This window comes from Alternaria atra, assembly GCF_907166805.1.
Source record: "Alternaria atra isolate CS162 genome assembly, contig: 25, whole genome shotgun sequence".
Classification (NCBI taxonomy): Eukaryota; Fungi; Ascomycota; class Dothideomycetes; order Pleosporales; family Pleosporaceae; genus Alternaria; species Alternaria atra.
Window position 1 is genome coordinate 4,971,745 of NW_025091323.1, and position 24,955 is coordinate 4,996,699.

The window sequence follows — 24,955 nt, forward strand, 5'->3', positions numbered from 1 at the left end:
GCATTCGGCCCTTGGGCATCAGCGACCTCTCGCAGCTAATCGGGCGCATAGCCGGTAGGCTCGCCGTTGTCAGTGAATGCCGTTCGCTAAGTAAGGATGGCCGGCACTGTGTTGTCACAAACTCATAGGGCTCGCCCGAAATAGCGCTGCACGTAGCCCCGCCTGCTCTGAGCCACGCTCGAAACATTTGCAATCGATGACATGCATGTACCCATCACCCCGTACGAAGGCGTCATGCCTGCACATATGCTGTCGCTATCTCTATGTACAGTTCTGCATTGAGCTTCCGCATTAAGCCTTTCCAGCTGCCCGCGGCTCCAGTCGTGCTGCAATGCCGTTCATTGTTTGATCAACGCGGGCGATCAGAATCTTATTCTGCGAACGAGCTGAACGACTCGGACTGCAACATGAGCTGCGCATCATATACAATTTGCACTAATGAAAACTTGTAGGCCCCATAAAAATGTTTGATTCGCTGATGGCCCAGTAGGTTGTACGCCGTTGGATTAGCCTACCACGGTACTGCGATGCGATATCGACGGGCAAGAAAAGCCGAAGTCATGTCCAAAGAAGAGTCGAAGCTTCCATCAAATCTCAGCTTCAGGTATCCCGCGTTCGCACTGAGACAGGCATCTAGGATGTACCCTGTCAACGTTTGTTAGGATCGACGAGGTGAAGTGCCCCGTCGTTGCTGGCTGGGATACCGCAGCCAGAGGAAGACCCTTTGGAAATTTCCGCTCAATCTGCGTGCGCTTGAGCTCGTTGATTTCCGTGCAAATACATGTTACTCCAGAGTGCGGGACGTTAACGTGTCACTAACACCCTTAAGGAGATGAGATCTGAACATGCGTTGTTCTGTAGAGATGCATGGGTCACCCACTGCTCGCCAGAAACTTTGAGCTCTAACATCTCATCGCCCTATTCGCTTTCGGTCAATCTCTCAACAAATCCGCGGAAGAGCAGTAGATTGGCGTTACAGGATCTTGATAATGGCGCAAAGATTCTTGGATCTGGTGCGTCGTAGCCTGCATCAGAAGCAAGTTCAGAGCCCACACTCGTACGCTACAGGGCTGACAGAGCTGACTGCACGGGATAGTGGCAGACACCTAGAAGACACATTCTCCGAGTACTTCGAAATCAACGGGGATGTCTTGAGTGCATGAACCTGCGTCCCTGGCAACGAGAGATTATCGTCGCTCTGCAACACAAATGCTCGCCAATTCTTCTCATCTTCATTGAGACTTCGCAAAGCGGTGGTTACCGGTCTCTCCGGACGAATGATGGCCACGCCAGAGGGACGCGTCGATATTGGTTCTCTAACACCCCTCTTCCGAGAAGGCAAAGAGGCGGAAATTGAGGACGAGCTAATGCGGCTCTGATCACCCTGACCGCGAGTGGCCTGTTGTGACCAGTTCATTGCAGCTTCATTGTTGTGTCTCTTGGCGGGGTAATCATGCAAGATACTGCTTCTGGGTTGAATGGCTGTATCGGAGTGGCTTGAACCATCGGAAATTGCGAGATACGTCTTCCAGGGTCCTTCATCGACGATTGCGTGGCCTGCCGAAAGCTCAACATTGACTGATTGCTCCCTATCAATATTCTCTTGACGCACATGTTCTATCTGGGATGGGACTGCCGAGCCTGGTTCGCAAAAAGGTTGTGTCTCACCGATCTGGTTGTCGTCCGACGCAGTACGACCACGGCTACCTGCAGCAGAATTGGAGCCACTGAAGGCGAGACGGAAAGCGCGCTCACCGCCATGAACATGGTGTGTGAGTCGGAAGTCATGTGTAGAGCTCACGTTCTGTCGCGAGGTCATCGTCGCAGGTTGACATTGCAGTCTACGCTGATCACCGATAACGCTCCCTTGTTCAGGAGCACCTGGATATAGACTAGCTACGTTGCGCCGAGCAGCACTATAGCGCTGAGGCTGCTCACCGGTCGACGGCGCACGGAAAGTAACAGAAGCTTTCCCAGAAGCATTAGTTGCTGCATGAAGCTGAAGGTTGACAGGTGACTTCGCTGAGCTTTGCTGTGCAAGAAGCTCTTCATGGTCGAAGAGCATTGGTTCGGAGGAAGCATTCGACTGCGCACATTGATCCAGGTGTGTAGTATAACTGTTTGTCATTGCATCTGTGCCAATTCGGATTCGAATATCGTCAACATTTTGGTGTGGGCCACTGCCTCCTAGCATGTAGGCAAGGGCGTTGTTTGCAAGGTGGTGGTCCTTGTCTCCGAATCCATTGTTGCCCTTCCGTCTTGGAGCTGCACTGCGTCCTCTCGTCGTTCTTCTGCGCTTGCCGATCTTGTTCTTCTCCCTGCTCGATAGGAATCGTAGACTGACCGGTTTTGATGGGTCGATGCCGACCCAATCTTGCTGTTTTAAAAGCCTCTTCCTATTCGCCTCCAGCACTTCCAGTTCCGTATCTATTTCAGAGGCCTTGTTTTTTCTGTCTTGCAAGTCTATCCGATGGTTAGTCTATCTTCGCTGCACTCGAGCAAGTGAGTAGCAAGTCATCACTACTACCTTTGTGGATGCGAATCTGGGTCTTTGAATTTGAAGGAGAATAACGTAAAAGAATCGCCGGAAGCTCTTCATGGGTTGTTGTTTCGTGGCGGTTTGTTGTAGACCGCCTCTTGTCTGGCGTGGGCTCACGCTGGGTTCTCTCACTTGGATGTTTTGCTCTATGCCCCGGGGGCCATACTGAGCCTGAGCCAAACGGAATTACCCCCCAAAGGCCGGACTCATCATTGTTGTGTAAACAGTTAGGTCGGAGAAAGGCGACATGTGAGTTAGTGGGATTGTGGAGCTGTGTGCGCGCTTTGGCAAAGTACGTTTTTTGCTGTTGGAGCACGCCTTTGTTGGCTTTCTTCGTGCGCTGCAGCGAGCCACCTGTCCAATTCATGTGTGGAACGTGTCCAGCTTTTTCTATAATTGCACGAGTCGAAGGAGAAAGATGCGTGAAGAGGTAGTGGGAAGAGGGTACACTTTGCGGATTGGAGCTGCTGCTTGTGCTTGCTTGCTGAAGATGGCAGCTCCTTCCTCATCTGCTTCTCTTTCCGCTCTACCCCTACAATTCAAAATTGCAACACAACTGCAGCATTTTACACTTCGTGTTTCGCACCCCACCCTTCACAGCACTGGTTCACCCATCTTCCTCGGTTATTTTCCAAGCTTAAATGTCCTCCGCGACTCATGCTCGGATCTGTTGTGCCGGCGGAAAAACAAAGACAGATGAAAGGGTCCAATTCGTTTGGTCGATCAGCGCCTCCATCACTTCCCGCCGCAAAAACAGTGGAGCGCCGGAGAGGTACCGAGACCCTGCGACGGGATCCTCGTGGGTGTGGGAAATCTTTTACGTTCATGGCGATAGGGTGTGGGAACGAGGACTTGAGGGATGCATCGCGCCGCTACACCATGGTCGACCAATACAGCAGGATATGCGAAGACCACCAGTTCTGTAGGACCGATTCTAGAGCTATCCACAACTCAAACTTTGGGGTTACATCTGGGGAAATCGTGGAGACGTGGAGAAGAATGGGTTTGACAACCACGACCCCATACCAACTCCACCACCGTTCCCAACCAGACTCCGTTCATCCGTCTCTTCAACTTTGAGGCCTAAACGCCGGTCGCGACAAGTGTGCTTCGTATATGGTGCTGTCTTCTCGGCAACTGCATCAGATCATTGCTTCTTGGAGCGTAGATTCCGGTCCTGAACGGGTCCTGCGGCATCTGAAAGCGCCCATGTACACAGGATGCACGACTTGACTGGTCGCTAGATGCAGTCTTCCAAACGGATCAGGCACCCGTGTTGCAATCCCACCCAAATCCCTCAATCTACGTCGACCTACCACCCGCACTCGTTTGGATCATCCTTTCTGAAGGGTTTGGAAAGTGGATTTTTGGGTTTTGTTTATGGTGCGACACACGCCAACCCATATTCACACCTGAAGCCTGGTCCTATAATGCGGGATGATGGCATACATGCTGCTGTAGTCCATACTGCAGCTGCGCCGCCAGTTGCGGTGTACCATCATGTACAGTTACGTCAAGCGCCACGGCCTGAGACTCTTGCTGTGGGTACTGGTTCTACTGGCGACCCACTACATGTAAGCTGGAGAGATATCGCTCAATGCACGCACCTACAATCGGAACGAGGGTCCATCGGTTGTTGCATTCGACATGTGAAAGGTAGCGATAAGGATTCCACCTATAGTATGGCAAATGTGTTTGGTTCCTGTTGAGGCGACTTCGTTCAGTTGGCTGGCTTCAATCTTTCTTACATGTGGTAATGGTAGACAAAGGCTAAGAGCCTAAGACGGATTGGCATGTCTGCCGAGATAGCCTGCGTTTGAGGCTCAAGTTGCCTCGTCTAGCTTCTGATGCTTGGCGAGAACTGTCGGCCGGCTTGTTCTCGCCGGAAACGAGGAGCTGTCGATCGGGGCTCGTGGTAAGCTTCAACAGGGACTCATCACCAAGGCCTACCCTAAGTCTCTGACTGAGGCTGTTCATTTGCGGGCGCCTTCAGCCGACTCAACTGGCCTATCCAAGGCGCCGAAGCGATATGCGAGCTAATCATAAATGACATCACTAGCGCAGAGGGCCTCAAAACTCAGCAACACCGTTCCACAGCAACACCAGCCGCGGCCGTCTACCACATGGCGCGCATGGGACGGCAGTAATCCGAGACCGCCAGAGATGCAGGAGACCCTGTACCGTGACTGTTATACCCACTCTTATTGTAACATTACCGGACTACGTGTCGAATGGGAATCGAGAAACATGCCACAATCTCTTACTACACGGCGGAAGCGCACGCCTGGGCACTCTCTACCGCTATCGAATTTGGTGTTGCAAATGTGTCGCTTGCTCTGAATCTGACCGAGTGACGCCATAGATCTACGCAATGCCATCCAACAGAAACGCGAGCCATACCCTTATCGCTCAGGGTCCGGCACATCGACGTAGAAGTGCATTGTACCTTGACGCTATACTTGCAGTACATGTTCGAGTAGTGTAGGAGGGGGCGAAGTAAAGACTACTGTATCTCTTCGGTATAAATGTCTCGGTATTCTTCGCACAAACCAACCATCTATCATTAACCCACCTCCACATACCCACATACCCACAGTTCTCTCCGCTTCTTTTGAGGGGTTACCTGGAGACTCGACCTGTCTATCGGGTTCGTACACTATAAAGGCTATCAGAATTCCAGCGTTTTCAGATTCTATCATATCACAGTCCAACAAACTCCTCGATTCGCAGCAAACAACACAAGCTGCAAACTTCTCCACTCGAAGATCAATCTTCAAATCTTTTCACCATGTCGGCACCTTCTCTCGCAGTCCCTTCGACTGGAAACCGCTTCGTGCGACGCCTCTCTTCCACTGAAGCTACTCGTGAGAACATCAAAATGGGCCCAACAGTCGTCGTCCCCCCACAACATCTCATGGCTCCATCAAAAGCATCAGAGATTGCCAGCGCCTTTGAGACTGCCAGACATCACCTTGACTCTACCGTGAGTCCTGGATCACCCGGCTACACTCCTCCTGAGACTTCAGTTACCGACAAATATGCTTTCGCCTTTGGTAAGTTAAGCCTCGTTATATCAGAGCAAATCTCATCTAACAAATCTCAGATATCGACGGTGTTCTTATCCGGGGTGGTCGACCAATTCCAGAAGCTGTTGAAGCCATGAAGATGCTCAACGGCGAGAACGAGTACGGTATTGTCGTGCCATACATCTTCGTCACAAACGGTGGTGGTAAGACTGAAGCCGAGCGTTGTGTGCAACTCAGCAAGCAAATGGAGATCGAAGTATCACCTGGACAATTCATCTGCGGACACACCCCTATGAGGGAGATGGCAGAGAAGTACAAGACTGTCCTCGTCGTTGGAGGCGAGGGCGAGAAGTGCCGCATCGTTGCTGAGGGCTACGGCTTCAAGGATGTGTAAGTTCAATCGCAATGCATTTTCCAGAAACATAGACTAACGGTTCTCAGTGTTACTCCAGGAGACATCATCAAAGACAACCAGGACACTACCCCATTCCGCAAGCTCACAGAAGAAGAATACAAGAATTCGCGAGCCCGAAACTTCGCTGAGGTCGAAATTGAGGCGATCTTCGTCTTCGCCGATTCTCGCGATTGGGCTTCGGATCAGCAGATCATCCTGGACCTGCTTATGTCGAAGAAGGGTCGTCTTGGAACACGATCTGCCAACTTCGACGAGGGACCACCAGTCTTCTTCTCACACAACGACGTCGTTTGGAGTGCTTCGCACGACCTTACTCGTATTGGTATGGGCGCCCTCCGTGTTTCACTCGAGGCCATGTTCAAAGCAGTCACTGGCCGAGAGCTGAAGACTACTGCATTTGGCAAGCCTCAGATCGGCACTTTCGAGTTTGCCACTCGACTTCTCAAGGAATGGCGAAGGGATACTCACCGTATCAACTCGCCTCCTTCAACTGTCTACTTTGTCGGTGACACACCGGAGTCCGACATCAGGGGCACTAACGAGTACAACGCGCACACCGACTCAGCAAATTGGTACTCTATCCTGGTGGAGACAGGCGTTTACCAACGCGGTACTACACCTCGCTTTGAGCCCAAGGCTATTGTGAGCAATGTCCTCGAAGCTGTGAGGCACGGTATGGAGCGCGAGTACAAGAGGGCTCTGCGAGAGAGCATGATGAACACTGGTGTGCTTGAGGAGTAGGAAAGATTTTGCCTTTTTTCTTTCTTTTCTCTTGATTTTCTGCATAGCATGGCGCATGGGTAGTACCTCATTTGATTTTATATCGCTGGCGATAATGGCCATAGATCATAGACTTTAGCTAGATCACACAATGGTAGACACGCAAACACAATACTATGATACCAGGCAGGCAGAATAGCCTTGTCACTTCAATTGCAATCTCCCAATCGTCGACCCTTTTCACTTTGATGAAGATCAGCATATGCTTCAAACGTGAGCGACATTTACTCTGATCAACTGCCGACGTTTGCACCATTAAGCAAGTCGATCCGGTCATATTCAGGCCATCTTCTCGCCTCCAAATGCCTCTCGTCGACGAATGCCAGCATCAGTGGCAGCATCGGTGGCAAATTCCGATGTCGACCATTCACACTCGAAATGATGAACGTACACAACGCCGCGTTACCCGGCATTTTCCATGCAGCACTCAACACCACGAAGCTTGTATTGCGAGCCGCCTTAGTCGGGCCGAGTAGCTCAAAGTCGCCGGTTTAGTGCGACCAACAACACTTACGATTACGACAGCCAACCACACCATCCATCAAATCAGCCAATGCCTCAGCTACGAAAACGGCCGAGAATACCCTTGTCGATGGGATCGCGATGAAGAGCAAGTGAGCTGTGGGCTGTGGGATTAAGGAAGGTGGATTGTGAGACTGAGGGAAGTTATTTGTGGGTTGAGAGGACACTTGTAAGAGTATCGATCGTGATAGATGTTGTTATCCTAGCGGCACGGTCTCCGCATCTGTAAGAGGAAGTTGCGTAGGCCTTGTTACGTCTTTTCATCGCGATTTCCTACTCTGGTTCCACTACAGCGTACTTACTGATACGACATTACGGCACATAGCGTGGACGCACTGTCTCCCTTGGCATGAATAACACATCCTCCAACGGCACCGCACAGCTGTTTGGACATGTTTCGTATTGATCGCGAGGCGACGTTGCAGTATGGGGCTCTATGTGGACCCTGATTGCGAAGCACGCGGTTGATCAAACATCCCACCATCCGCGCAATCTTATCGATTAGACGGAGTGGAACATGTCGGAAAGAATTCTGAAACCATCGATACAATCGGTTCCAAACTCTCAAGATTTGCGCGAAGACATTGACAAGTCTGCATTTGCGGCTTGAGTCATGGCCCCGGACCCCGCGAGTCGTCTGCTAACGGCTGACGATCTGGGGTGGCCTTGCGGGCTATGCTGGACGTGGGTGACGGGGATTGCCTTGTTCATTGTCCACACATGGAAGTTTGGGAATGGCTGGTTTACATGAGACCAGGGACCTTGATTGACGGCGATGTCTGACACTGGAGATCCCGTCTCTTTTGCATTCTCCTTCTGGCAGGTGAGCAGATTTCCGCTTCCCCACTGGATGAGGCGTTGTTTCAGCGGAACCGTAATGAAGCCAGGCGGCAGGCTGTTCGACCTACACCAATAGTTATACTGGTCCCTGCTATTGAGGTATGCACATGAGCGATCGCTAATGCTTAATGCCGATGCTCCGCTCGGCTTTACACGTATGTGCGATGCTGTGCGTAGTCCGTATGATGTGGTAAATTGGAACATGAGGATAATAGTCGTAACAAAATGAGTACACTTTGCATAAACTTTTGGTTAAGACGACGATATTTGTAAAGGTTTGTGTAAATCGTGGTAAGTGTCTTGCGTGTTTGATGCCTGCCTCGAATTCTGTTGGCGGTAATGCAAGCACTGTTTACTCACTTGCATTTTACTGACACACTTCAGCTTGAAGAGTGATCGCCTCACTATCTGGAGCACAGTGCAGCACTCGATGAGAAAGAGCAGGTTGTATTGGTATATCATAAAGGTCAAATGACAGCCAAAGGAGTGTGACATGTGACCGGGACTAATCGTGTTTGTTGAGCGACATACTAGTGAACGCTCGTATCTTTATTGGCTACCGTTCTCTTCAAATTCTTGTTCGGACCGCTCATTGTAAGCGTTGAGGCCGTAAAACCAGTCCAGCTTTTTGCGTATAGCCCCTTCCGTATAATCCACGGTGTCAGTGTTCTTTGGTCGGAACTTTGGTTCCATGGGGTCAATGAACATGGTGGTGTTATCGTAGCCCCATTTCTCAAGGTTCGTAACGTTGAAAGCAACCATCATGCTGCACACTGTTAGTATCGAAGGATGTGAGAAACGTTCACAAGATAACTTACTCATAATCTTCATGGATGAGATTGTGACAGTGAAACATGTACACCCCCTCCCATGGTGCGTACCTAGCTACAACGCGGACGGATTCGCCGGGGGCTATCCACACGACGTCTTTCTTACCCGCTGCCTCATATGGCATCACTGCATTACGACCGCCCGTACGAGACAGCACTTGGAAGTCAACGAGATGGATATGAACAGGATGCGAGGCATTACCACCTCCGTGTCTCAACTCCCAGATCTCATCCTCACCCAAGACAGGTTTTGTCAAGATGCGATTCTCGATATCCTCCCAACCGACTCCATCAATGAGCCACTTGCCGTCGATACGGGAGAAAGTGAAGTTCTTGGAGACGTTGGTCTGTGGTGGTGGAGGAATGTAGCGAAGGTCCGACGGAACAGGGTCGTTATTGGTGGAGTCTGTCACAGTATCGCCGACTACAAATCGCATGACACGATCAGTCGCCGCGTAATCGAGGTTTCCTGCCATGCCGCGCTCGTTGAGCATTGTGATGTTCTGGCCCTCCCAGTCGGCGAAGTCGACGACGATCTCGTAGCGTTCACCTTCAGCGATAGCGAAGCTATCCGTGTTTATTGGATGGGAGAAAAGTCCTGGCGGGTTGTTAGAAAAACTTTGAAAGGGCAATCCAACAAACATACCACCATCCGAGGCGATCATGTCGAAGCTCAGTGCCTCTTCGGTCTCATCTTCTTGCAAGTATAGATTGTACGAACGACTAACAGAACCGTCGAGGACGCGAAAACGATATTTGCGCGGCTCAACGTTCATGTACGGCCAAGGCTGACCGTTCACATGGATTACATCGCCCCAAAGCCCAGTGTTGTTATGCGTGTCGAAGAGAAGGGAGCCATCGGCAGCGTATTGTTTCGCGCTCAAAGCTAATGGGATATCGTAATCATCACATGGCAAGCCGAGGGCTTGTTCCTCCTCGTCCGTCAGAAGATAAAAGCCATAGAGACCCATATATACATTCTCGCCAGTTTGGCGCTCAGTGTGATCGTGATACCAGATAGATCGAGCGTTCTGTGCGTTCGGATAATAGTAGTCTTTGTATTGGCCAGGATGCGCATAATCGGCGGCCCAACCGTCGAAAGGTGCGCGATTATACTGTCCATGGACGTGGACAGTTGAGTTCGTTGGGCTGTTATTGGTAAAGCGAACCACCGCCTCTAAGAAATGATATCAGTGTCGACCCCATCGACTGGATCAGCTAGAAGCCTACCTCGGCCTTTTCTCATCATAAACGTTGGTCCCGGTGACAGCCCATCGTATGTGTATAGTGTGGTGGCTGCTAGATTAGGGTATATTTGTTGAGTGGCAGCCTTGACTTCAACCTCGTAGTAGTCGATAACGGCACCCGTGGTCTCATTAGTATATGTGCTACTCTTTGTCAGTGCTGAGAGTTATTCATGGTACTGTAGTACTTACAATTTCGATTCCTTCACTGGGGGTATAGGTAGAGGATATTGAAAAATCCATGTGTATTCTGGACTGTTCCATCTTTCCGACTTGTTATTCGGTGGGATTGTGTCGTATGGTGGCACGCTTGCCTTGGTAGGGAGTGTAATGAGGGACGATAGAGTCACACTGGCTAAAGGAGTGGCACGTATACTGTGTATCAAACAGCTAATGAAAAGAAAAGAAGGAAAGACCAATCGAGAAAACATATTGAGATGGAAACCCTATCAAGTTGAGACCACGTCCTCCCCGGCGTCTCGAGAGCTTTAAAGGGAGCTCGAGAAAACACTGTTTGCAGCTAAACTAATAATTTTTGTTGACGTAGTATATCAGAACCGGTCCGTTTGATGAGACATGGCCAGCTGATAGATCCTGCATGTTTAGCAGAACGAAGGACAGACGCAGGGACGGTTGTGGCTTACTTCCAGGTGTGTGGACCTGGATGTAGTGACTCTCCTAATAGAAACATGATCCACCATCTTGGGAAAGGAAAATCAAGAAGAGTTCGCCTCATCGAAGATGCATGTTTTGGCTGATAAAAGCCAAGAAAAAGAAACGTAAGGGGGATCTGCGACCAGTACGCGACCGAAATGTGGTGAGCACATCGGCGTCAACGGGTGTAGATGTGAGAAGATCAGCATGTAGTTATCTCTATTACTCAATAGATCAGGCGGCTGTGCAACTATAGCGTGGTGCGTGAGTTGATGTTGTGAACGGGAAGCTGCGATGATCCGTGGACCCTTCTCGTGTGCAGATGGCGTCTAGGCCCAAAACGAACACATCAATACTCTCTTTGGTTAAGCTTTCTCCTTACTCCACGGCCTTTCCTTGTGATAACCACACCCGGCACCAACGCATGCGCAAGACGTTGACACTACATGTGCACATGTACTCTTATCTCAGGCTAGACTCTGACGAAGCCTATGGTCATGATGTCAATCGCCATCTTGTGCCAGCCCCAGCCCATGTCCCTCAACAGCGTCGATTTAGATGCTGTGGCGCAGGCTAAGCGACGCTATGTATTCTCCATATCTCTCATCACCACAAAAAGCAGACTCGCATCTATTCTTGAGGTATAGCCTGAACACTAGCATCATGACGAGGCTGAAAGAAATGTTCCGAGTCATAGGTACCCCTTGGTAGGTCATGGCTGCCACACTCACACAGTGCTTTTGCTACGCACGGCTTCCGATACTGCGTTTTGTGTGGGCGCACGACATGCTCTGTACACGGGATTTGGGAGATTGCCACCACGGTCTGATGCAGTAGATCCATGGAACGGCAATCGATTATGGGAATCAAAAATATATGATCGTCAGATATCGATATTGCCCGTGTGTTGAACGTACACCATTATCCCGAGTCGGTCTATCGGTCCGAGCGATGACACTACTAGTCCCTGTGTTGAGTTGTTGAGAGAGCTGACTCAACAACGTTCACGAGCGCAATAACACGTACTCTTACAGGCTCAGTAAACATCGAAGGTCGATGATTGGTCATTTGCCAGCTGCACCAGTTGCTTCTGTGGCTCATGAACTGGTCGATATGTTATTTGGGTCCCACCGTCTGCCAAAATGGAAGAGGCAAATTGGAAAGTGTTTGAGTATAGCAAGCTTGAGGTGGTTACTGCTACTTGTTGCTGCACGTCAACAGGTCCTTAACTGAGCAGTCCTCCAGAGCATGTACGGAGATTATCCCCCACAACCAAGCACTATGGCTTGTCGGAATGCTTAGTAGCATCCGTAGTCTCCATCATAACCACCGTCATATCGATCGCCATACACCCCACCATAGTATCCGCCCCCGTAACCCCCAAATCCTTCGTCGTACTCTCTGTCGTAACCTCCACTAAAGCCCCCATACTCATCGAATGTGCTAGATCCTCCTTCAAATCCGGCACCGTATCTGCCATACCTCCAAAAAAAAAACATGCCACGTCCAAACCCTGTCTGCTATGCTCGCCCTCCCGATTCTATCTGGTCAAACTCATCCTCATATCCTTCGGGAAACCCCATACCATACCCTTCTCTCAAACCACGAGCACCATGGCCTGATTGGTGACCGCGAGTACGGGCTTCGCGGTATTCGGGGATAGGGCTGCGGGGGATCTCGCCGGTTGGAGTAGGCTGGCCTGGGAGCCAGTACTGTGCTGACCACCTTTTGCCACTCTCATCTTCCTAGTGGTGCGTCCATGGGCTTGAGTCAAATGGAGAGCAGTGGCCGGCTTGGTAAGCCCCGTTTAATATATGCTGCATATCGGGTTACATCGCTTCTCTGAGTGGTCTTTGGATAATGGTGCCTTTACTAAGTGTTAATGAATTGGAAAAGTTGTTCCAATTTACGATGTAGGAATTTGAGTTGATGAGAAGAGAAAGAATTTAAACTGGCTATCGGTTTTCACATAATGATACCGGCATTGGTGACTCGAGAACGTGCTGGCATGCTACTGATGAAGTAATGCTATGCGTTGTGTCAACTTCTACTCATGTTCAGTTTGGTATGCTGTTTGCACGATCAATTATATATTCATGAACTCGTCACCACCAAATATTAGCCGTCATCACAGCTATAATTCGATGTACGTTCATAGAAACTCATCGCCCACAACAAGCAGCAATTGTATACTTCAGCACAACAACGGGCATCACAGAGGACCAATTGAACTCAAGGCTACAAACTGCCCGCTTTCGAATCAACATATCAATATTGAGATGGTAAACCTCAAAAATCATTGAAGGTCATGAGTGCATTTCACAACCACAACATGTCGCGAGTCTACTCAGACAAGACCTCAGTAGTAGCTGTATCCGCCACGCCCACTATAACCTGCATGGCCTCCGAACAGCCCATAATCATCGTATCCATCGTGCCCTCCTCCAAAGTTATCATACCTGTCGTAGCCATATCTGCCATACCCTCTGAATACGCCCGGGAAGTCATCATATCCACTATACCCACCCATACCATCAGGATAGCCATCATAGTCATCGTAGCCTCTACAGCCCCTAGAAATGTCGCCATAATCGTCGTAATCCCCAAAAATATGGTCACCACGATAAGCGCCTTATTAATAACCTCTGCCGTATTTATAGAGGTACCAAGACATTCATTCCAATTCGCCTGCATGAAGCCGTGTTGTTCACCTTGGTTGTAACTGTGGTAGAACCCAACATCATACGTTTGTTAACATAACAGTAGGTAGTACGCAAGATTCGGGAGAGGAGTTTAGAGATGAAACCCAATTAGTATACACTCATGACCCGTCCTGCCATATGCGCTTTATGCGCTCTATGATCAAAGTCCAGCACTCCAGCTTCTTTGAAAGTTGGCTACCGTCCTCGGTTGCGAACAAAGTCTGTTGCAACGACATATCCCAAGAAGTAGCGATAGGTGCCGTCTTTCATATTTTCCTGATTAGTCGCATAATCGCAAGGGTTATTCGGGATATCTTGCTTGCATTCGCGATTACAGTGGCTGTTGCGAGGCAAGTTTTTGTTCTGTTTGCAAGTGGCAGAAAGTAGCGCAAATATTTGTAGTCGGAAGTGAGAAAGTAGTTGCCGTGGGAAATAAGAAGAAGATAATAAGAGCTTGCAAGCATGGACACCTTATATATATGCAACATCATGATAAAAGAGTGTTCGCTGATGACGAAGCTGAGATGTTGAAGGAGTGATAGACACAGCGGCCTTCCGGTATACAACGATACATGTACTTATAGACCATATGTTCTGTCCTTCTGGCAACACAGAGGCTTACCCGGCGTGAGTATTGAATGGATGTTGTGCATCGTGGTCGTTATTTGAGGCCTATCGCGCACTCGCTCGAAGGGGCTTCGCGGGCCACCACATGCTTTGTTGCTATCTATTCGCAGTGCTTGGCGTATCCAAGTGAATGCATAAGTACACTTGCTTTGTTCAGCGTATTTGTTATCCACGTCCGCTTCATTCTTGCCGCAGCAATCGTACCCATACATTCCTCCTGTGTCTTCTCTTGATGCCTTAGAGTTGTCTAGAATACCCATGCTTGCAATATCCCCTTCATGACCATCCATGTGGAGAAACAGTCCCAAAATTAAGCAAAGACTATCCATACAAAAAACAGGTTTGCTGCAAGTACGACACGCGTCGCTTTGAATCTTGGTTTTGAGGCTGTAAAGCATCCCGCGCGATCGTTGCAATGAGAACGCAAGCCTTGCCGTCGGCCTCATGACCAAATGGAAACCATTCCCGGGCGGAAAAAACGAGAAGCTCGATTCCACGCGTGGTTGCCGCAGTTATCCATGTCCCGTTGGTGCAGGCGGGTCTATACGGTCCGAATATAAAGGCCCGAGGCGGCTGATCTGTCCTGCGATCTCGACCGTGGAGTCGCAATACATGTAATCTCTCGTGATACTGCGATCGAAGGTTGTGGGTTCATCATACCGAATGGCGGTTGGGATTCTAACAACGATAGTAAGCAAGATAGTACTTGATGTTGGGCAATCTTCCTTGACTTCATCCTGGTGAACAAGGTACTATGTCAGCGCGACCGAACTGTCGGCTCAGCATGACGCTTGAAGGTTGTCGATCCTGAGGCCTTGCCCATTGTTGCGGGCAAAGTGATTTGCTTCAATACATGCCATTTGCGGACTATCTCCGTGGTTGCATACCTACAGCCTCTCCCGGGACATCTAGTCGAGAAAATTGCAGCGAACGTTTAATTTGACCACACCAAGAGTGTGCTTTTATGAGCAGGCTTTGTGTATCTTGTTTTCCTTCTACTATTTACCCGAAGATAGACGGAGACTCCACATTCACCGACGAAGATAACCGTATGTCGTCATCAGGTCCTCTGCCATCAACAATGACAACGCCCAGTCGCTCTACTTCCGACATTGTAGATCGCACATCGCATAACTTGATCAAGCCTTGGAGCACTGTGAGTGGTGAGTCGATAGGATAATACAACGAGAAGTCGGTGAGAGGATTGACCACACCCTCCCACACCACTCCAACGCTGTATTGCGGGGTCACACATGGTGCGGCTCTGATGTGGGGACGTAAAAACTACTCGTCGATGCATATCCATTGTCGTTCTGGTATGGAAAATACCGAGGTAGTTGTGAAGCGGCTGCGAGTCGGCATGCACTAATTTTGTAAACGGTACCCTAGCGTAGTGTACTTCTAGACTGTCGCGCTTGAAGGAATGTCGATGTTTCCATGGCGTTCGCGTGTTTCCAGGTGTCTGTCCCTAAAGAAGCAGCGGAAAGCAGAGGGTACCTAACCGGATGAGGTTAGGGTGCGGTACAAATCCCAGCGATGGCAGCCCAACCGCCGCTGACGTAGTTCCCTCTATCGTCATCTTGACTTTTCGATTTCCCAGCACTTTTCACGTGCAAACTTAGTTGGCGTTCCTGAAACACATCTCCGCCGTTCCTGGACGATCCTGAACCACGTTTAGCTTATAAATCGTGCAGAATGTGGAGTGAGAAGTGGACCTGATTCGCTACCATCGTCGAATTGACTTTCTCCATACGAGAAACCGACGACGACGCAATTCCTAGGCCATGACGGAGGGGGTCGTCATGCCGCGAATGCAGTAGCACTAGCAGTGGTTCGAACCAAACTTCTCAATTATGGCGTGAGAAGCCGGATGCAAGGTAGGCGGTGAAAGAACGGCAGGCGTGCGGCCACGTGCATCGTGGTTTGTATGTTAGTAGCTGACATAGTTCAGCGAGTCGAATTGGATAGCTTACGCTAATGGCTTTCGCGATATGTCGGGCGCTTCGTGAAGTGGAGGCGAGCGTCGATACGACATACCGTATGCTGTCATATCGAAATTCGCGAAACACCATTGGTTACTCATCATTACCTCAACTGCACGCACTAATTTACCAATCATGTTTGGAGCCTTGGAGTGGGCCATCTTGCTTATTGTATCTTCACCGAACCTAGGGCACGGGTAATAGAGCGCCATGCAACAAATGGAGAGAAGTAGGTACCGTTCTAACGTACGAGCGTATGCATGTGTCGACTAAGGCGGAGGAAGGAGCAAATGCAAGCTTCAAACAATCGATTCCATATGGTTTCCTGATCTGCATGAGCGGCAGACACGTGATCTGTACTCTTCTCGAAGGTCCACGAGTAAGAGATGACAACTGCAACACCCTCTCAGTCTCGAGATTTCCCTGGCTCTCCCAATAGATACATACAGCGCACTCTGCATCACCTCCGCCAGCACGTGCCATCAAAATGCCACGACCGTCGCGCACCACTCATTCACTCATTCACAGCATTATCGATGCACGGAACCTCGCAAACAGCCGATGCCGAATCCCTGCATAACTCTTGACCCACACACATGGCATTTATTCGGCATCTCGGATCCGTGAAGGAAGGGGCACGGGGCACAAGCCTACCACACCACACCAACCAACGGCGCTCGCATCCAAAGACGCAGGGAAGCCGAACCAAAAACGAAATAACACGGCGATAAGGAAGACCCTGTTTCTGTGGAAATCCATTGAGATCTTGAGCGGGCTGTGCAAAAATAGCATGCGTTGTCAAACTAGACTTAGATCAGTTTTTGTCATTATCAACATTTTCAGGGCTATGAAATTACGATTGAGATGATACGAGTTACTGTTGTGTTGGCCGTGTTCGGCATAGCGACCTAGCGCTCCAAACCACAACAACCCAACACCATGCACAACGTGTATGCACACTCCCGCAAAACAAGAAACATGCGCAACATTGAATCAACGGTTCCCCTCTATCCAGCATCTTTCCCAAAAGACCCCTTTCAGCCAAGATCACCACCCGGCACACTTCACTTAATCCAGCAACACGTTATGATGATCCTTGGACTGGCTGCGGGGCCACTACAAGCCAACAAGTTAACAGCGAGTAAGTATCTTGGCATATCTCCGTTCTAACATAGCCGTAAACAATTAAGATATGACGATCCTTCCAATCTTCCAAGGATGCCTCTTTGCTCGACAGTTTTACGCGACCGCCAAACGCCGAATGATCACCATCAGAAAATCTCAGGTGATGGCAGTGGTGTGTTGGCGATGATCAGACATTGCCCCAACGGCCCGTCTAAACCTGCTTTCTTCCCTCTTTCTGATCGCGATCAACCCGTCTCTTTGGGCATGATGGTAAGTGCCGCTGGAAGCGAAGCGACAGGTGCAACACGCAACTGCAGCTATAGCGTAGCGTAGCGTACACGCCTTACAGTAGCACCATGGAAGTGTGTAAAGCGAAAGTGGATTGGAAAATGAAGAAGATTCAGGGTCCGCTCGCACGGCGCACTATATGCGTTGGTCGACTTTAGTAACGTGGAGTGATGTGGGGAATGATTTGTTCGTGCTGGATGCATTGGGAAAGCACGAAGAGGGAGGAAAGTCACGTTAGCGGTTAGTTGCGACTCATACGTACACGGTGTACATTCACACACACCATGCCCGCTCTTTTTCCGGCGACTAGCAGGTGACTGGGTGTTTCAAAAAGGCGAATGCGGCCGTGCTGGATACGGGGTGATTTTTTTGATGGGGCGAAGAATGGGGAAGGTCCTGTTCGGGTAGGTCGGCATCTCGCGTGGTACTATCTGGACGCGGCGGAGGGAGAAGGATGAGGATGTGGTGGCAGTGTTGGATCGCAAGATGGAGTTGTCAGTATTATGATGTGCATGATGACGGAAGTGTAAGCATTGCAAAGCAATCACGAAGACATAATAGGTTGACAGGCTACCGGCACGATTTGATGTAAGATGATGTGATATGACTGAGTTGAATTGCTAGCTACATGAGAAAAGACCCGTCATCTGTCCAGCTCAACACCACGGGTGGAGCGCTTACAGTGAAGCTATGGACAGGCGAGATGCTATACGTATATACTTTCGGGGGGAAAACGTATTTGGATATTTGATAAAAGCGACTGGTGCCACGCTCCAGCACTTGGAGGTAATGGAAGAAGAAGAATGTTTGAGTTCGTGTTTGCAAGAACGACCGTTCCATCCGTCTCCGTCTATGTTGTGTTCGATTCGAGTGCTAGTTTTTGTATTTGTTATAGTGATGAAGAACGCCGTTGATGCTCCGTGCCGTGAGGGTAATATGATTCCAGAAATGTTCAACAAAAAGAAGGACGTAAGAGTAACTAATTCTCGCGGTGCCGTGTTCGAGTAGAAGTTCTTGAGTGGTCGTGTGTTTGTTGGTGGCGTGAGAGTCAACCCCCACCAACAGAAGTAGCCCGGCCAGGAGAGTAGTCTCCCCTTCGACGAGCTTCCTCGCGAATGTACTTCTCAACGTGCTTGTCGGCCTCTGCTCGGCTCACACCAGCGGTAAGATAACCGCCGGCGTCTTCTTCGAGTTCCAGAGGAGTGACTACTCCAGGACTGGCTAGAGGCTCTAGACGTGGACTGGTCGGTTTTGGTCCAAAGCCCCTGTGTTGGCGGGTAGTGTTGGCGAGAAGTTGTTGCTGGTAGAGGTACATCTGTCTCTGAACCTCGTACTGTCTGTTGGATGATCGAGGTGATGCGGGCGAGTTGGGACTGTCAGGACCGGCAACGGGTGTGTTTGCTTGACTTGAACCTTGAGACGAAGCGTAGTTTGCTGGGTGGAAGCGGGGCAGGGAAGGGAGCCTCAAGTGCGCAGCAGGTCCGTTGTTGCTAGGTTGTCGTGGGTTCAGAGCTGGTCGACGTCGAGCCTGGGAGGGAATATCGAGAGGCTGTGATCTGGGGGAGAGAGGTGAGCTGATAGCAGGCATGCTGCGGTCGGCTGCTCGAGAAGACATGTTTTGGTGTGAGGTATCGGATCTAAAGATGACTCGCGAAAGGGAAGGCGAAGTCGGCGGAGATCGCATATGACGTGTGGCGAGGAAACCTCGAGTGTACTTTGGGGAATGAAGGGTACAGCTCCGGTGAGGCTGTTATATGAACTTCTCTCGAATGATAGTGAGGAGAGAAATGATTGAAAGATAAAGTACCGTGCTTCCGAGCAGTAACGCACAGAGCAGCGGCGGTGTCTAATATATCTAGCAGCGGGAGGGTCCAGCAAGGCTTGCGTCTTGGTGGCAGGCCTCGGGGATGGTAGCCGATCTTATTGGAAAGGTACAGCGATGATCTTCCGCTTGAAGGCGCACTGTCGTGCGGTAATCGTTCCTGAGAGGGTAACGACTTGATGCACGGCTCAAGTGGACCCCGTTTCAATGTGGTGGAAGCACAAGCGCTTGTTACTGGCAGCACACCAAGCCGGTGTCTATCAGTTGCAACAGGTGGCTGCGGGCCGGTTATGGCGGAGTACAGATGGCGCGTGTGTTTTCCCGAAACTTGGGTCCACAATCAGAGTAAGCTGGAGTGCGTCGGCTAGTCTGAGGTTGGCGCAGATGATTGAGAATTGTTGCTGGAACGGGATGGCTAATCTAACGAGTGAGTGGGAACGAGCGGTACAAAGCCTCCTTTACATACGAGGGGAGGACAAGGCCGTAGCAACAAGGCGCGCCATATTTGCAGGCGCTATCATCTCGTCATTTAACTTCGCAGGCCTTGGTTTCGCTCTTTGGGCGGGGCGCTCCTTTCCTGCCTCGCTAACCATGCGAATCGTCCAACACGCCTACTTGTGCAGCATATCCATTATGACGCAGTGCAGTGTACCGGCACCTTTCTAAGACCGAACACGTGCCAGCGTTAGCATTCCCGGCGCTAAACGCGTGGTGTGAACACAGCATTGCAAACTTCCATCAATTGCCCTGCAGCTGGACCATCGTGTGATAAGGTACCGTTGCATCTGCAGCAGAGCCCTGCGGTAGGTTGCAGAAATGTCTTTTTTATTTTTCACATGAGGCTTCGCGCGCATGCTCCCTCAAAGTGCGGTCTGTTAAGACAAAATGGTAGCGCGCGTACAAGACATGACACCACCACCGCACTGTGGCAGCAGCGCCAAGTTGATTCGACCTTGTGCAGCGCCCAACAACTGCGGCATTCTTCATAAACAACTATGCGGATATTGGGCTGAATGGAACGACGACAACTGATCGTGATCCACTATGCGTCTTTTTCGTTGTCTATCCCGAAGTTAACCCTAACGTCGCCGAAAAATATATAGGCGATAGTGTTTGGAGGGAGAGCCGCTCGCACGGTACAAACAAAGCTGCACAATCCCAAATTATCCAACATGGCAGAAATACCGCCTGAGCGGACAGCCGCCGAAGCCGCTCCTTCACGCAATTCTTCCATCATGTACTGCGCGCTGACCGATGACGCCCATACAGAAACCTTAATGTATGTGGCCTTTGCTAGAGGGCTCCGGCTATCTTCGCCGGACTACAATGCCGTCACGAAGCTCTGTCTCTCGGGCACAAGGAAAAAGAGCCTAGCGCAGCGACCAAAAGGGTTGTCTAATCATTTCATTCATGCATGAAGTTGCAATGAGGAAAGTAGTACATCCAGCCACGGCAAAAGTTGCACCACCTGGTAAATCTCCCGTGTGCGGCGGAAGTCTATGAAGCACTGCAGCCGCCGGAGGAGCTCGGGCAAATCGAGTTGGCACACGCATTAGCATAGGGGTAGGCAAAAACAATGGAAACTGAGGCTTGATGTGGAACACCGAGGCAATTAAATCAACGGCAAAGAAAGACCGCTTTGAGAAGGTGACAAGTGGTGAAGTCACCGGCGAAATATCTCGGTCACTTGTGCTATTTGCAGAAGGCCAGTCGTGCCGTGAAATTGTTTGATTTGTTGATTGGTGTCTGTCGCTGCAAGCCTTTCTCAATATCATCTCGCGCCTAGCTTCTCCAATGCGCGCGCGCCTTGTTCCTCCCACTCCGCCTTTGATATCCACATGTTCTCTTTGTCGGCCATTATGTTCGCAAGCACAGCTCCACCGAGGAACACCATGTGCCTTCGCCGTGGCGGGTCTTCGATGCGAACCTTGAATTTCTGTCTCGGTATTAGCACTGCTTAGCCAGACGTGTAGATGTGTACCTACGTTGAGTCGCTCCGGATTTCCGCCCAGAACCTTGGTGAGCCATAGCTGCTTGAGCTCCTTCTCCAGCCGACTTGGCAGACCCGGGTACATGCTGCTACCACCACTGAGCACAATGGCCTTGTATAAACTGCTCCTGACATCGACGTCGGCAGCTTGAATCGTGTTGAACAGGAACTCGGCGATACCGGGCTGCTCAACGTCGACAAGATGCGGCTGGAACAGACACTCGGGAGCCTCAAAACGCTCGCTGCCCACGCGAATAACCCGGCCATCCGGTAGAGTGTAGGACTCTACCAGGACGGTTGTGTCTTCGCTAAGGCGCTGGTCCAACTCAAGGTCATATGAGACGTAGCAGAGCTTCTCCTTGATTTGACGGACAGTCTCGAAGTCGGCAGTTCGGTTGAGAGCGTAGCCTCTCCGTAGCAGGAGGGCGATGAGGTTACGGGTCACGTCGCGTCCGGCAACATCGAGACGGCGTGTAAGGTGGTTGAGGACGGTACTCTCGTATACAGGAACGATATGCGTGACACCGTCTCCGGAGTCGACAACTACACCGGACGATAATCCTTGCGCATATAAGGCTAGGACAGCCTGGATTGCCACGTATACACCCCCGAAGCCGTAGCGTTCAAACATGACTTCACACATGGTTTCGCGGTTCTTGAGCGGGTTCATCGGCGGCTCAGTGAGCAGGATCTTGCGGCCGGTAGGGTCGAGGTTCATCTTGTCGTAGAAGGTGTAGTCCCAGACATGTTGCATGTCATCCCATCGCTTGACGATACCATTCTCCATCTATTGTGCGAGAAAGCGTTAGCTCGACGATGAATCGCAGAGATCTTGATGGTGCACATACAGGGTACGTGATCTGAAGCATTGAGCGCGCTGCCGCTGCTTCATCACCGCACATTATGTCCTTGAGCTGGATGTCACCGCCATCTCGCTCTTCGGTTCGCAGGATGGGTCGGCCGACTATTGAAGGAAATTGGTGGTCGGGGAAGTTCTAAAGAGTAGTTTATTAGCCTTTGACATGTCATATCTGTCGCCTTCTATACAACATACCTGTCCGGCGTAACCCGCCTTGAGGAAACCGGTACCGCCATCGAGAACTAGTTGAAGAGTAAGTAGAGCTTCGAATACAGGTGAAGAAGCTGCGCATACCAATGGGAGCTTCAGCCATGCTGTACAAAGCTCAAAAGGGTTGTTGAGGCTGAAGGAGTGGATGTTGGAAGCTGACCGTAGCTCGGTGTTGCGTGCCTTGAGGTTGACGACGTTGGCGGGGCGCATGGTTGGCCAGGGGTCCGTGAGCACTCAAACAGGCAATGCAAATGCTCCCTCTACGACTTGAGTCGTGAACGTCTTTTCATGAACCTCAATCGTGATGCAAGTACCGCAATTTGCAAAGATTGGAAGAAAAAGAGTATAGCGCTATATATGTGATATGCTACATCTTCTAGGCACTGCCGGTCCAGTGTACGCGAAATATGTCTCTATTGCCTCTGGTTCATACGTGTAATACTTGAAATCACTGCATTCTTAGAGCTGTAGTTATACCAGCAGTTTGGTACATTTTCTGTACACTTGTTGTTCAGAATCAAGATACTTGTGGTCACCCACTTGATGCCACTTGCATGGTCACCCACCTGAGAAGCCGCGACTTGCGCATCGCTTAATGCATGGTCCGAGCGCCAACTGCCCACTTCAATATCGTCTTGTGCCAACACGAACTTTCTCTTCAGCCAGTTCAACTAACAGCAGGTCAAGATGCCTTTCGTAAGTACACCCTGAATTGCTCCCGCCATGCACCCATCTATTCCATTGCCATGACGGCAACCCGCTTCGACGAAAGTCGAGTGGAGTCTTTGCGAGATGCTTCGAATGCGGGTTTGAAGCGCCAATCGCTGACTCTGTCAAAAGTCCAAGCTCCAGAAGAACGACGCCTACTTCTCGCGGTACCAAGTCAAGTACAAGCGCCGCAGGCAGGGAAAGAGTACGTATCCAAGAACCGTTCAAATCGCGACAGAATCTAACAATCCGCAGCCGACTACTATGCCCGTAAGCGGTTGATTACCCAGGCCAAGAACAAGTACAATGCGCCCAAGTACCGCCTCGTCGTCCGTTTCACCAACAAGGACATCATCTGCCAAATCGTCCACTCCGAGATTGGCGGTGACAAGGTCTTCTGCGCTGCTTAGTATGTCCCACGCGACTCGCTTCAGTATGGTCATGTCTAACAGGTTTATAGTGCCCACGAGCTGAAGGCTTACGGCATCACCCACGGTCTTACCAACTGGTCTTCTGCATACGCCACCGGTCTGCTCCTGGCTCGCCGTGTTCTCAAGAAGCTCGAGCTTGACGAGGCCTTCACCGGTGTTGAGGAGGCTGATGGTGAGTTCACTCTCACCGAGGCCGCCGAGGTTGACGGCGAGGAGCGCCGCCCATTCAAGGTCTTCTTGGATGTCGGTCTCACCCGTACCTCCACCGGTGCCCGTGTCTTCGGTGCCATGAAGGGCTGCTCCGACGGTGGTGTCTTCGTTCCCCACTCCGAGAACCGTTTCCCCGGATACGACATGGAAGGCAAGGAGCTCGACGCCGAGACCCTCCGCAAGTACATCTTCGGTGGTCACGTCGCTGAGTACATGGAGACTCTCGCCGACGACGACGAGGAGCGCTACAAGTCTCAGTTCAGCGGCTACATCGACGACGACATCGAGGCTGACGGCCTTGAGGAGCTTTACCAGGACGCACACAAGCAGATCCGTGAAGACCCCTGGAAGAAGGAGGACGGTGATGCTCCCAAGAAGTCCAAGGACGAGTGGAAGGCCGAGTCCAAGAAGTACAGGAGCAACAAGCTCACCAAGGCCGAGAAGGAGGAGCGTGTCAAGGCCAAGATCGCCGAGATCACTGCTTAAGCTGTTGCTTTCTCTTCTTCATACTTTGTTCTATCATAACAAAAGCACGGCTCTGGCGTCTGGGGATGACATGGGAAGGATGCCTGCCATGGCAGGATACAAGTACTGTACTTAGCCTCACGACCTCAATGAGATGATGAGACGGCACGCCGCGATTGGCTACTACAAGCAAGATACCCCACCAAACAAATGTGCCCTTCCTGTTCAAAGTGTGTGAAGTTTCCTGAAATAGCAACACGTGATACACCCATGTGGACCGGTAGCGGCCGACACCACAGTGACGTGCTGTCGCGGGTTTGACCATAGTTGAGAGACAAGCACGGCTTCCTATTCATGTGCTATAATAACGGTCAGCTGTTTCAGCGACAGCGGTAGCACCTGTGAGGGACACTGTGTCGTCGGCGCTTAAGTCAGCGCGGTGCATCAGCCTGACAAAGAGCGAGGCATGTGGAGATATGCCGATTTAGGATGTTTCGAAGGAATATTGAATACAAGTATAGAGGCAATCCTCGCCGTCGATCATGATGTTCGGCAGCATCTGAAGACGTGACATCGCTTGGTGTGGAGAGGAGAAGGAGACCCGAAGCAATCAGCCGACACCTTTCGTCATCGCCCGGCTCCCACAGCTTGTAGTGCACGTTCGCCCATAACATCGCATCGGCCGA

The 24,955-nt window shown here is 50.6% G+C and overlaps 5 protein-coding genes across 5 annotated transcripts; 2 read left to right on the top strand and 3 right to left on the bottom strand.

The window, feature by feature from the left end:
• Positions 1-5,327: 5,327 nt before the first annotated feature.
• On the top strand, positions 5,328-6,721 carry ALTATR162_LOCUS6722 (uncharacterized protein; the record flags this gene model as incomplete). The annotated part of the gene is made up of 3 exons (XM_043314344.1): positions 5,328-5,592; positions 5,643-5,955; positions 6,007-6,721. 3 exons carry the CDS (start codon positions 5,328-5,330, stop codon positions 6,719-6,721), a joined length of 1,293 nt encoding a protein of 430 aa, XP_043170279.1.
• A 1,950-nt stretch (positions 6,722-8,671) lies between these two features.
• Positions 8,672-10,627, bottom strand: ALTATR162_LOCUS6723 (uncharacterized protein; the record flags this gene model as incomplete). Its single annotated transcript, XM_043314345.1, has 5 exons — positions 8,672-8,888; positions 8,941-9,550; positions 9,599-10,129; positions 10,183-10,340; positions 10,389-10,627. 5 exons carry the CDS (start codon positions 10,625-10,627, stop codon positions 8,672-8,674), a joined length of 1,755 nt encoding a protein of 584 aa, XP_043170280.1.
• Positions 10,628-18,622: 7,995 nt separating this feature from the next.
• On the bottom strand, positions 18,623-19,189 carry ALTATR162_LOCUS6724 (uncharacterized protein; the record flags this gene model as incomplete). The annotated part of the gene is made up of 1 exon (XM_043314346.1): positions 18,623-19,189. The coding sequence occupies one exon, from the start codon at positions 19,187-19,189 to the stop codon at positions 18,623-18,625; it is 567 nt and encodes a 188-aa protein (XP_043170281.1).
• Positions 19,190-21,167: 1,978 nt separating this feature from the next.
• Positions 21,168-22,665, bottom strand: ALTATR162_LOCUS6725 (uncharacterized protein; the record flags this gene model as incomplete). Its single annotated transcript, XM_043314347.1, has 4 exons — positions 21,168-21,332; positions 21,382-22,173; positions 22,235-22,381; positions 22,441-22,665. The coding sequence occupies 4 exons, from the start codon at positions 22,663-22,665 to the stop codon at positions 21,168-21,170; spliced, it is 1,329 nt and encodes a 442-aa protein (XP_043170282.1).
• Positions 22,666-23,142: 477 nt separating this feature from the next.
• On the top strand, positions 23,143-24,290 carry ALTATR162_LOCUS6726 (uncharacterized protein; the record flags this gene model as incomplete). Its single annotated transcript, XM_043314348.1, has 4 exons — positions 23,143-23,151; positions 23,296-23,368; positions 23,419-23,572; positions 23,624-24,290. The coding sequence occupies 4 exons, from the start codon at positions 23,143-23,145 to the stop codon at positions 24,288-24,290; spliced, it is 903 nt and encodes a 300-aa protein (XP_043170283.1).
• Between the last annotated feature and the right edge of the window lie 665 nt (positions 24,291-24,955).